At 37.5% G+C, this 11,548-nt stretch overlaps 1 protein-coding gene across 1 annotated transcript; it reads left to right on the top strand.

The window, feature by feature from the left end:
* Positions 1 to 1,597: 1,597 nt before the first annotated feature.
* srsf5b (serine and arginine rich splicing factor 5b) lies at positions 1,598 to 8,126 on the top strand. Its single transcript, XM_055186199.2, has 8 exons — positions 1,598 to 1,755; positions 1,999 to 2,129; positions 4,731 to 4,801; positions 5,005 to 5,160; positions 5,846 to 5,915; positions 7,313 to 7,386; positions 7,783 to 7,891; positions 7,974 to 8,126. The coding sequence occupies exons 2-8, from the start codon at positions 2,004 to 2,006 to the stop codon at positions 8,046 to 8,048; spliced, it is 681 nt and encodes a 226-aa protein (XP_055042174.2). The 5' UTR covers positions 1,598 to 1,755; positions 1,999 to 2,003; the 3' UTR covers positions 8,049 to 8,126.
* Positions 8,127 to 11,548: the final 3,422 nt, after the last annotated feature.

Raw genomic sequence — 11,548 nt, 5'->3', positions numbered from 1 at the left:
CACAAGACGCCAAATACAGATTCATATACCTTTTACAATTTTTTACAAGTTTGAGAGACTTCATTAAAAGAGTGATTTCTTTTAAGAAAACCAGGTGTAAAGGATGTGATTTTATTTATGAATAAAGAATTTGCCATACAAAATGAAGAAATTTACCAAATTGTAAATGTTTTATCATCATCCTCAAAGTAACAAATAATATCTTTCATAGTAAATGTTATGACTGTGTTAATTTTAGTTGAAAAGACTGTACATGCCTGTACATTTTGGCAATCAAAAAATAAATGACATAAAGACTCCTCGGTATTATTACAAAATGAGCATTCATTCTCAATGTCCATAAATTTAGAAAGCAGTAAATTAGTTGGGTATATTTTGTGTAATATCTTCAAATGAATTTCTCTTACTTTATTTGAAATACAAAATTTATAGGGCAGCAACCATGCTTTAAACCAAATTACATCTCTTAGAATGGAATTCCAATAAAATTTTCCTTTTGGAATAACTCTCTTCCTTTCATGAAAAACTTCTAATATCTTTATTAGTGCATTTTTTTCTCATAAATATTTTTACCATTTATAAGAAAGTTACAATCTTTACTATCAATCTTATAATAAGTCATATGGCTGCTCATTAAATTAATAAGTCCAGAAGGGATAGCTTTGACTACTGCAGAAAATTGTTAAGGTTTTATAGGAAAATTAAATTTCAGCAAAAAGGAATCATAAGAGTATAGTATCTAAGAATATTACTGCAGTTTACGGGTATGCATTGACGTCACTTTTCCACGTGACCATGCACTGTCGAGTGGCAAACGTTCAACAAAATGGCTGGTTTTCATAGCGGCTGCTGTGTGAAAATGCCAGTAAAACTTAGTTGGACTTGATAACAGAGGTGGAATATACTTAGTTACATTAGTTACATTTTCCAAGCATCTGTGCTTTATTAGAGTGTTTGTATTGGGAAAATTTTTACTTCACTACATTCTAAAGCATAGAATCATACTGTGTATTTTTTAATATTGCATATTAAAATGTATTTAATACCTAATTACATTAAAATTGTGTACTTTTACTTGAGTAAATGTACGTTATTGTACTTAAATATTAGATGTAGAACAAAAACGTATTATTTATGAAATGTAATAGAGTAAAAATTATGATAATATGCTTTGGAATGTATGTTTTCCAAAGAAAAACACGGATAAAATACAAATACTTAAAAAAATACGTCTAAGTAGTAAACCCTCTGCTTGATAGTGACCCTTTCTTGTTGAATTCTTCTTAACCTGTTAGTACAGTCTATCGCACAACAGATGTTTTCCATTTAGACGCGTTTTCACTGTGTTTTCGCTGACTTTACACTGTACACAAATTCTGCCGCTCTGTCTTTTGCCACTCAGTGGGCGTAACCCCAGGCACTTTCGCCGAAGTTGACGTCACGTGCATAAATTATCCTACAGTTTTTTCGACGTTGGTGAAAAATGCAGTTAACGTTAATTGTTTCACCATTCTAACAATTATCTGCATTTGTCTGTAAATAAATAGAAACACTATTCTTAAATGTATATTTAAAAAAATAATTAGTGCACTGTATATCCCTATCGGCTGGAGTGTTGTGTTGTTGAGCTGATCTCAGATCAGCCTGAGCATTCTCTTGCGGCTTTATCTATAATCTACTTGCCTGACTCCATTTTGTGCGAGAGAGCTGCTTGCATAGACGTGGTTAAATTCACCGGAGAAACATTATACATTGGTATGTATGTTTGAGAGAATCTGCATTCATAAAGTCAAAATGTATCTTTATAAAAAATTCTAGTGTGTTTCGTCGAGTGATTGTATCTTGAATTTGCGTGTTTTTATGATGGGCCTTTGACGTTGATGCTAAATTTAGCCGACGGTTGTTGCAGATTAACAACAAAAGCCCATATTAATCTAATTTTCATGTTAAAAAATTTATTTTGGTGTTGTATTGAAGAGATTTTAATGTTTATTTTAGAGAGGATGAGCGGTTCACGTATTTTTATCGGTCGGTTAAACCCCTCCGCTCGCGAGAAGGACGTCGAGCGCTTCTTCAAGGGTTACGGAAAAATCAGAGACATTGACCTGAAACGAGGCTTTGGCTTTGTGGTAAGTGTAAAAAATGTTTTTCTGAGTCTATTAGATAAAGAAAATACTGATAATTTGTGATAATAGGCTGTATAGAGTGCCGCAGGGATAACGTATTTTTGTAGGCCAACCCGGAAGTTAGCGTGACACACTTCCCTCGCTGGTTCTCCATTCATTTCACCCATATACTCTTGGATTATGGCAAAAATATAAGCTCTGTGTTTAAGATACTTGGATGTTTTGTCCAACAGGGTCGTCTTCACAGATAAACACCACTTTTATGAATTTTGAAATCTAAGTGGGTTTACTAGAATTTTAAAGCTAACCTTAGCTTAAAAGTGAACTACGTTAAACGTTACATAACCACCAATTTTCCGAAAGCTCATTTAAACTTTATTTAAAAAATTCAAAACGTTTTTCCTGATAAGGAAATACTTATTTGTTGGAAATTGTGGCGTGCTTATGTTGCGTTGTTTTTAAGATCTTTATGCGTGATGATGACGTTGAAAGTCGTACTCCCATGTAGCAACTTGTTAGCAACCGCCGTTTTACAAAGAAACTTAAACTTTTAAAAGTCACGAGCGGAGGTATTACTGATGTTTTATGTCGTAGAATAAGTCGTGAAAATAGTTTGGGCTTATGTTAACCCAAGATTTTATTTAAGAAAAAATATCAAAAATCCATCGACTTCGTTACAATAGGCCTATTTCACAATATGGCGGCCGAGACCGGATGTAGGTAGAACGCTTTTCCGGCGCCGTCAAGGATCTCATTCATTCATTCATTCATAATCTTAATCATAATGGACCGCCAACCGCTCGTTTTTTCTCACACATTACTAAAGTAAGAATAGCAGATGTTGTCCGTTTTGTTGATAGTTTTCAGGGAGAGGTAGGAAGATCAAAATTAGATAAAGGGTACAATTTTTTTGAGCAATTTAGTTTCGATTATCAAGGTAGGTATTATGCTAGGCAGTTATCATGGCAGAATGATCAATGTTGTTTTATGGATGATTTAAGAGTGTTCTTAATAAAAATAAATAAAAAAACTTATTAACTGTGTATGGTTGTGTGTGTGTTCAGTCACAAACATTATTTTAGGGAAAATTGTTATTAGGGCCAGGTGTTATAGGTCGTTACAAAAGCGAGAGGAACCACATCAGCTTGAGGTAAATAATAAGTTACTGGATGTAATGGTATGTTTTCTGATAAACAGATTGTTTCCAATGTATTACTTATATCAATGTATGTATTAAAAGAAGCTAAATAGTTTTGTAATAACAGCACCAACTGCAGTTACCATTAACATAAGCTTTTATATTATTAATGGTCGTTGTAACCCTTGTACATTGTTTAGGGCATTTAACATTTTATTAAAAAGTTGATACTATAAATGTACACACAAAATAAGTAAATAAATAAATTAGAATGATGTCATTGTACGTTAGTATGAAATATGTTATTTTTAGTGTTTTTCCCCAGTAGATGGCAGCAAACTTTGACTAGACTGGGTCAATGCAAAAATGCAAATCTTTACATGGAATTGGACTAGAAATTGTAATATTGTACAAGTAGAATTATAAATATAAAATGTAGCTACAAATACACATTGTACTGTTGGGAGTAAATGGTTCAATGTACTTCTTAAATGAATAGCAAAACAAATAAATACGCAAAATACATGAAGGTCTTTCTTTCATGTTCTTCATATCACACTTGAAACCATCACCCCACCTGAACTGACAGCATATACGTTCATGTGCTGCTGGAAGAAGTTTGTGCAACCATCTGGTTGCATTGCTTTATCCGACAGCACATTTTAGTACGCTAGGCATCAAGACTGTTCCAGCTGCCATTGCGAGCACAAGCAAGGAAAATATAAGGTAAAATATAATAAAATAAGACAACAACTCATCTTTCAAACACATTTAATAAATCATCAGTTAATCATAAAGTTGTACTAAATAGTAAATCAGCAGTAAGACTCGGGGTGGACGCGGACTTCATTCTCCGTGAAGTGCATGGCACACACAAAACTGCTGCCCCTCCTCACTGTAAATGATGCTCACTCATCTCTTCGAATAGCCCAGATCCAACGCTTTTTGCATTTTCATCGCTCAGAAAGCTGTGATATGACAAGTATGTTTTTTTCTTTGAATTTAAAAAAAAAGGCACGCTACAAGACTGACTACTTTTAGTCTCCGCCATCGTTTGAATAGGCTTTCACCGGAATAGCTTTCACCGGAAATGCGTTTTACCTACATCCGGTCTCGGCCGCCATATTGTGAAATAGGCCTATGGAACCGGAAGTGCTAAAATGCTAACTCGTTTTCGTGTTTTCCCTACATAAATACGTCATCCCTACAGCACTCTATTATGCTTTTTGCATGCATTGCCTCAAGTACCATAAGCTTTGCTGAAAACCTAAGGTTTGATATCAGTACAGTGAGAGCAGATCGAAAGATGTGTTTCGAATAGTTTGCTGTACTGTGATGTCATATGCTGATCTGTCTGCGCAGCTCAGCATGAACTAGGACACACCTCTAGCAGTATGTTTGGACATCTTTGAGCCTATGATGCCCAAAATACTTTCTAGATGGAATGCTAATGTGCCTTTTTACAGGAATTTGATGATCCGAGAGACGCAGAAGATGCCGTGTATGACCTTGATGGGAAGGAGCTTTGCAATGAGAGGTATATTTTAAAGCTCTTTTTGCAAAGAGCAAATGTTAAATGCTGCATTGGGATCCAAATGCACATGGTGGCAGGAAACTTAAATGTCCTCACGTTAAAAGTATTACAGTTAAGAATGCTAAAGCAGTCTGGGAAGTGTAAACAGATCTTGTCACATTCATAAAGTGTCAAACACATGTATAATGATTTTGTGTTGTTTGCAGGGTGACCATCGAACACGCCCGTGTCCGCCTACGTGGGGGCAGAGGTCGCGGCGGCAATGGGGGTGGTGGTGGTGGTGGCGGCGGCGGTGGTGGTGGTGGTGGAGGACGTTTCCCCAGTTCTTCCCGGTATGGCCGTGGCTCCCAGGACAGCCGAAGGTAAGACTCGATCTTTGATAAAGGGGACATATCATAAATCTTTTTCCATGTTTAAGTGCTATAATTGGGTCCCCAGTGCTTCTATCGACCTAGAAAATGTGAAACATTTCAACCCAGTAACTTAGATTTGGTAAACCATTCTTTGCAAGCATGTGGAAAAAATAGGTCACTGAAATTTTGCTCCCCCTGTGATGTCAGAAGTGGATAGTGCAGATTAAGGGGCGGGACTATCCAACCACAACACTGCCATTTAGTGCAGAGATCAGCTTATTTGCATGTTAGAGGACACACACAAAATGGCACATTTTTGCTCACACCTACAAAGTGGCAATTTTAACATGCTGTAATAAATTATCTATATGCTATTTTGAGCTAGAACTTCACATGTGTACTCTGGGGACACCAAAGATTTATTTCACATCTTAAAAAAAACCTTGTGAAATGTGCTCTCTAAATAGAGCATGTGTAACTCAATTTTACACGTGGTTCGTAAATATAAATCTCAAACACAATGTTAATTGTGATAAAGGGTTGGATAATTAACTTATAAATAACTTGACTCTACAGCATTACATCAAACATTTAAAAAAAGCTTTATTTTAACCAAATTAATGTGTTTAAAGGGCTAAGTATATATTGAAGAGTCAACAGGACTTCCAAAAATTCCTGCTTTATTGTCCTCTAGGAATCCTCCACCAATGCGCACTGAGAACCGCCTTATTGTGGAGAATTTATCATCTCGAGTCAGCTGGCAGGTGAGTTTGTTTCTGACATGTTTGGTAAGACTGAGGTTTATTCCCAAGTATTGCAAATGAGGCATGAGGAAAAGACATAGGGATTCCTTCATAGATAGCTAAAATATGTATTAAAAAAATAGCTTTACTAACAATTTAAATATAAATCAATAACAAAAGGTCACACCAGGCATCATTCTAAGATTACTTTCAAAATGAAGGTCATAATTGCAAATGAACTAGAGACCAGGAAACATTAAGGTTAAGTCTCTTTGCCTCTGTTTTAACCAATTGTTCACCCCTTTATTTACCAGCCTGACTGTTGTGTCGTATGGAAGAGTTCGCTAATGGTGGAGTTAAATCCTCTCTGGTTAAGCCACTTCCCCTGTGCCCCACGCCTAGTTGACCTCCGCTGATCGCATGAATGCTGTCCTCTCGCTCTAGAAGCGACGGATGCCGCTACAAAGCACGATTTGTGACGGTGCCGAGCCGAAAGAGAGAGAGAGACAGAGAGAGAATGAGAGAAAACGAAACTGATAGAGGGCCAGAGACAGACAGAGAGAGAGAGAAAAAGAGAGCGAATCTCGATCAATCGAGGGGTTCGATAATTTGAGAGGCTTCGATCGGTATACTCGCCCACCCTGCTCTCTGGTGGTTCCACACACGTGGCAGAGGATTAAATCTCCAGGTTTTGGCCTCGATGGGTACGTTCCCAGGTATTAGTCTATTCTCTTCCTCCCTGTTCACTCTCAGTGCCCTTGGGGGGAAGGTAAAAAAAATCATGATCGGTGGAGGGAAGCTCCACCACACACATCCTATATACCCTTGTTGTTACCTTGGTAAGACTGCATCTTTCTAATGTAAAAGCATATACATTTAAAGGTATTCTTTTACTAAATGTGGGCCCATTTTTTACGAGCTTTTCCACAAATTGCTCCTGAAAGATTTGTGAACCGAGGGGGATCCAAGAATGTCACAGCACCGCGAGCCAAATTTATCATGGTCCTGATTGTAATGCGCCGCCACATGAGCACACTTGGCAGATGAGACACAGAAAGTCTTTGTTTTGCATGTTTTTTACATTTCAGAACCCAAAGCTAGCCAGTCTTGCAAAGCACTTTTTTTAGTTTAGAGCTATATTTAAGTGCCCCATGCGTCTCCAAACTTTTGTTTACTAATGCAGCATGCTACCAAACTAAAAAGCTTTAACTGGTTAAAAGTTAATCAGGCTGGCAGAGTCTTTTAGTAAGCCTTTCATTTCTTGTTAATTCATACCGTCTGATTAGCTCTTACACGTGGACCAGGCCCACACGTGAGCTGAGAGGTTCTTGGACCCCAACTTTAAAAGTTAACTTTGTAGCACGTGTAAAAACAATGATGAAAGTTACTTTGTTAACGCAAAGTTTTGCTGTGTGTAGGATTTGAAGGATTTCATGAGACAGGCTGGAGAAGTTACTTTTGCAGATGCCCATCGACCAAAGCTTAATGAGGGGTGAGCCAGTGGTGTATGTCCCAAAACTGGGTTTGGGCATTTTGTTTACTCAATTATGGTGACTTGCATGATCTATAACACTCATGTTTTAATGTTTAAATCAGAGGTACTGTATGTACAGTCATTTTAATTGTATTTTGGTTTTCATATTGCATATTTGAGATCAAATAATTGGTGGGCACCCTACAGTGCCAAATGCTTTCTGTTTTTAGACCTCTGGTTTAAATAGTAATGGGGATTAATGTTAAAAACATAAGTAAGATATTAACATATTCGATTAAGTTAATATTTGATTTGTGTCATACAGAATTACTGAAACAAAAAAAACAAGATATAATATTTCATTTCTGCATGAAGGCTGTGTACTAATTCCAGTAATTTTATCTCACTGTATAGTGTGGTTGAGTTTGCTTCACATAGTGATCTAAAAAATGCACTGGAGAAGTTATCTGGAAAGGAGATCAATGGCAGAAAAATCAAGCTTATTGAAGCATCCAGGACCAAAGTAAGGAAATTGTTTGATTATTGTCACATTATAGATGTAAACAATTTTAGTTCATTTGACTTAAAAGTTCTCTCTTCTGCAGATCCAGGAGTCGCTCCCGTTCAAACAGCTCCTCCCGCTCTCGTTCTCGAGGACGCTCCCCGTCGCGATCCCGTAGTCGCTCCCGTTCACACACTCCCAAATCGCAGAACCGCTCCAGGAGTCGCTCCCGGAGTCGCTCTCGATCCCCCAGCACTTCTCCTGCACGGCCCAAAGAAACCAAGGCCGGGTCGCCCGCCGGATCTGCATCGCCGCCTGCCCTGTCCCAGCGCCCCCCACCGTCTCGTTCCCCATCCACCGACAGTCGCCATTAGGCTGTAATGTTCTTTACGCTCAGAGATGCATCTTTGGTCAAGCACTGAAAAAGGTTGGCCAAGTTTGTCGCAGCAATATTGTTGCATCTTTTGTTCGTTAAAGTCCTAAAAGTGGAGGATCAGTGTTTCTCCATGATAGAAGTGAGGTTCATAGTGAAGGGTCTGCTAGTTATTTGACAGATGGTATTTATCACTTCTGAACTGTACAGCTTTTTGTTTGCGTGTTTTTGTGTATTCCTAAAATTCATGTTTGAATGTCTTTTGATGGGTAATTTGTTATTTTTATCACTATTTGAAGAGTGAGGTTTGAGAAATTCTTTTTATTGTATAAACATATTCATGGATAAGCGAGTAAATGTGATTTTTGGGTTGTTTTCAGTGCGCTTGTGGATAATGTTAATTGGGAATAATTCAATCCATGATAAAAGGCCCGCATTTATGGCTGATGGTAATGGGATGGAATTTCAGATGAGAGTCGATCTACCTTCCTGTGTTTTTCGGGGTTAGATTATTGACAGTGTTTTTTTTTTTACATTTTTGTTCTTGATCACATGTGAGAATTGTTTTGTAACAAATGATTAGAATGTAATCTTTACTCAGTAACTGCTCAGAGTCAACAAATTATCTACTTAAATTTCCTCATCGCTGCACGTGTTCAGGCACACATGCGATAACATGTGAAACCCCTTAAAGCATACATAACGCTTTTCATTTTAATATGCTGGGGTTAAGATGAATCACATGTAACGGTTTGCTTTTATTATTTCATTTTTGTATCATGGTACTGATGTCTACACATTTCGATGCATGTTTTTCATTGGAATACAAGTTCCCTTTCTGTACCGTGATATAAATATTTTTAAAAGTTTTGAATGTTTATGATGTTGGTAAGGCACTGCAAATAAAATTTAAATGATAAAACGCGAATTAGTATTGTGTTACTCAAGGGTTTATACCCTTATACCTGGCAGCCTGTACACTATTGCCACATTTTATTTGCCTTGGCAAACACAATTAAATAGACATAAAAAATATGGGATGGGGATAGTTCACCCAAGAATGAATGTCGGCATTTACACACTTTCAAGTTGTGATAAGAGACTGCTGGGTAACACAAAATAGCACTGGTAAAGCCTGGCGTATAGTCTGTCTGTTTTTTAAGTGTATGCGCACGGTCGAATGTACGCAGACGTTCGACGCATGCGCATTGCATTGCGGCAATATGTAATGCATCACATGGCCGTTTCTCAATCCGAAGGCTGCAGCCTCCAAAGGTCGTATTTGCAGGCTGCATACGTCATCAAGACTGTCTTATTTCAGAATATTAATAATTATAAAGTTGACTATTATTTTAAGTTAATCGTGAATTGTTGTAATATGCTTATGAATTGCGAATGTAATGCTCATTTAACTTAAAAAACCAAGCTTGATGACGTATGCAGCCTGCATATGCGACCTCCGGAGGCTGCAACCTTCAGATTGAGAAACGGCCATAGCCATGTAAAAAATGGTTGCTACATACACATTCTCCTGCAGGCGCATGCGCAACCTGTACGCAGGGTTTAAAAAATCCGGTGTTGTGCGCGTACATACTCCGGGGTTGCGCTGCAGTGTAGACGAACGTAGACGGAGTCTTACCTAAATGAATAGTAACTTGGCTCCCTTGAGTAACCTGACTGTGACTGGTCAAGTCAGCCTTACAAATGTTTTTAAATAACAACCTCTGAACTGTGCTTGACCTGCCAACCACCATGCTAGTTTTTGCATAAGTCTGCTGTGACTATTCCAAAAATCAAATTTGCCTCCTTAAACCTTTGTAAAAACAATGTTTTCACTAGTGAGAACCAGAGTATAGAATATTTAAATATTTGAAGACTTGTTTTGCACATTTTACAAGGTAATGCAGGCTTTGCACAGAAAAAGTCAGTGGCAATGTATTCAACCTGACAGTAAACATGTGGGCAACACATTTCATTATTGTTTTATCTGTTAATGATTTATGGATTGAGAGGCTGAGGGTGTGGTGGAAATTCAGCAATAACCTGATAGACAGAGGTGAGACAGAATGAATGCTTAAAGAAGAAGAATTTAATGTTTTACTTGCAAGGGCTTCCACATACAAAGCAATCAAATCAATGCAGCAGAAGCACCTCTCTCTCTGCCCTTGCTGTGTGTTTTATAAGCCCAGTTAACCCAAACATCCCCCCTGCAGCCTTTATAAGCAGACAGTTCCTGTTATGCAGTCTATTGCCCAAGACTTTTGTTGCATATGTTTTATGTTATCTTACTTACAAGTTTACAAGTACACAACCTACTGATATATACATTAGCAGCATTCTCAGTGAAAAAGCTTATAACTACTTTCTAATACATTATTGTAAGATAGTTTAATAAAATAATATGACTTTCGTTACAAGTTAAGTGTCTACATAAAACAGATGATTGAATCGTTTGCAGTTAACATTAGTCTGAAATATTTTTACTCTTATGTGAATTAATAAACAAAGTCACACCATTGCTTCTAGATGATTATGTTCTTCCAAAATCATATTAGTATTCTGACTTTGTGTTTTCTCATTATTTTAGTTAGGCTATGCAAAATAAGGTAATGTACTTTTGTCTTGACCAAGACTGCTGGAGAAATAAAAAGCATGTGCTATTTGCCCTCGCAGAGACTCCCTAAATATCTTATCATACTTTCTTCATGGGTCCCAGTACCCATAGTACCCATGGCCCCAAATTCCTCAAACCCTAACTATGGGGTGCTCTGTGGAATGGGGTAAGAGGTCCTATTAGTTTCTTCAGCTGCTCTATTCACAGCTGTGTACACTTTTGTTTTGGTGTAAGAATGGAGAACATACATCAGGTACTAGGTTGAAGTTTTGCAATAGACACTAGTTGGTTGATTTCGTGAAATCTCTGAATTTTTCGCATCTCTGGCGATGACATCTAAACAGCACTGTAATGAGCAAATCCTGGAGCAAATCAAAAATTATATGGAAGAAATAAAACGGAGGAATTGACACAGCGGGAAAGAGAAACAAACAAGATCGGCAAACACAGCTGCATATTTTGACAACTTGTTTCTATTGAAAATAACAAATTTTTAGCCGAACAAACATGGTACTAAGGAAAATGATGGACATCAGAGGGGTATTGCACAAAGCAAGATAAGGGATTAAGCTGGGATTTTCCAGTTATCCTGGCAACCGAGCCCTGACTCGGTTGCATGAAGGGAGGCTAACAAGATTAATCCTAGTGATTAGTTCAATTCAAAGAACTTTATTAATCCCATTGCTTTCAT

This window comes from Misgurnus anguillicaudatus, chromosome 18 (genome assembly GCF_027580225.2).
Source record: "Misgurnus anguillicaudatus chromosome 18, ASM2758022v2, whole genome shotgun sequence".
Taxonomy (NCBI): domain Eukaryota; kingdom Metazoa; phylum Chordata; class Actinopteri; order Cypriniformes; family Cobitidae; genus Misgurnus; species Misgurnus anguillicaudatus.
This window is presented reverse-complemented; position numbering and strand designations above follow the sequence as displayed.

Bases quoted from the DNA above. Each gene is read 5' to 3' on its own strand.
- srsf5b (XM_055186199.2), top strand. From the start codon at position 2,004: ATGAGCGGTTCACGTATTTTTATCGGTCGGTTAAACCCCTCCGCTCGC. The intron at 5,161-5,845 runs GTAAGACTCGAT...ATTGTCCTCTAG, and splicing joins GGCTCCCAGGACAGCCGAAG to GAATCCTCCACCAATGCGCA. The intron at 7,892-7,973 runs GTAAGGAAATTG...TCTCTTCTGCAG, and splicing joins TTGAAGCATCCAGGACCAAA to ATCCAGGAGTCGCTCCCGTT.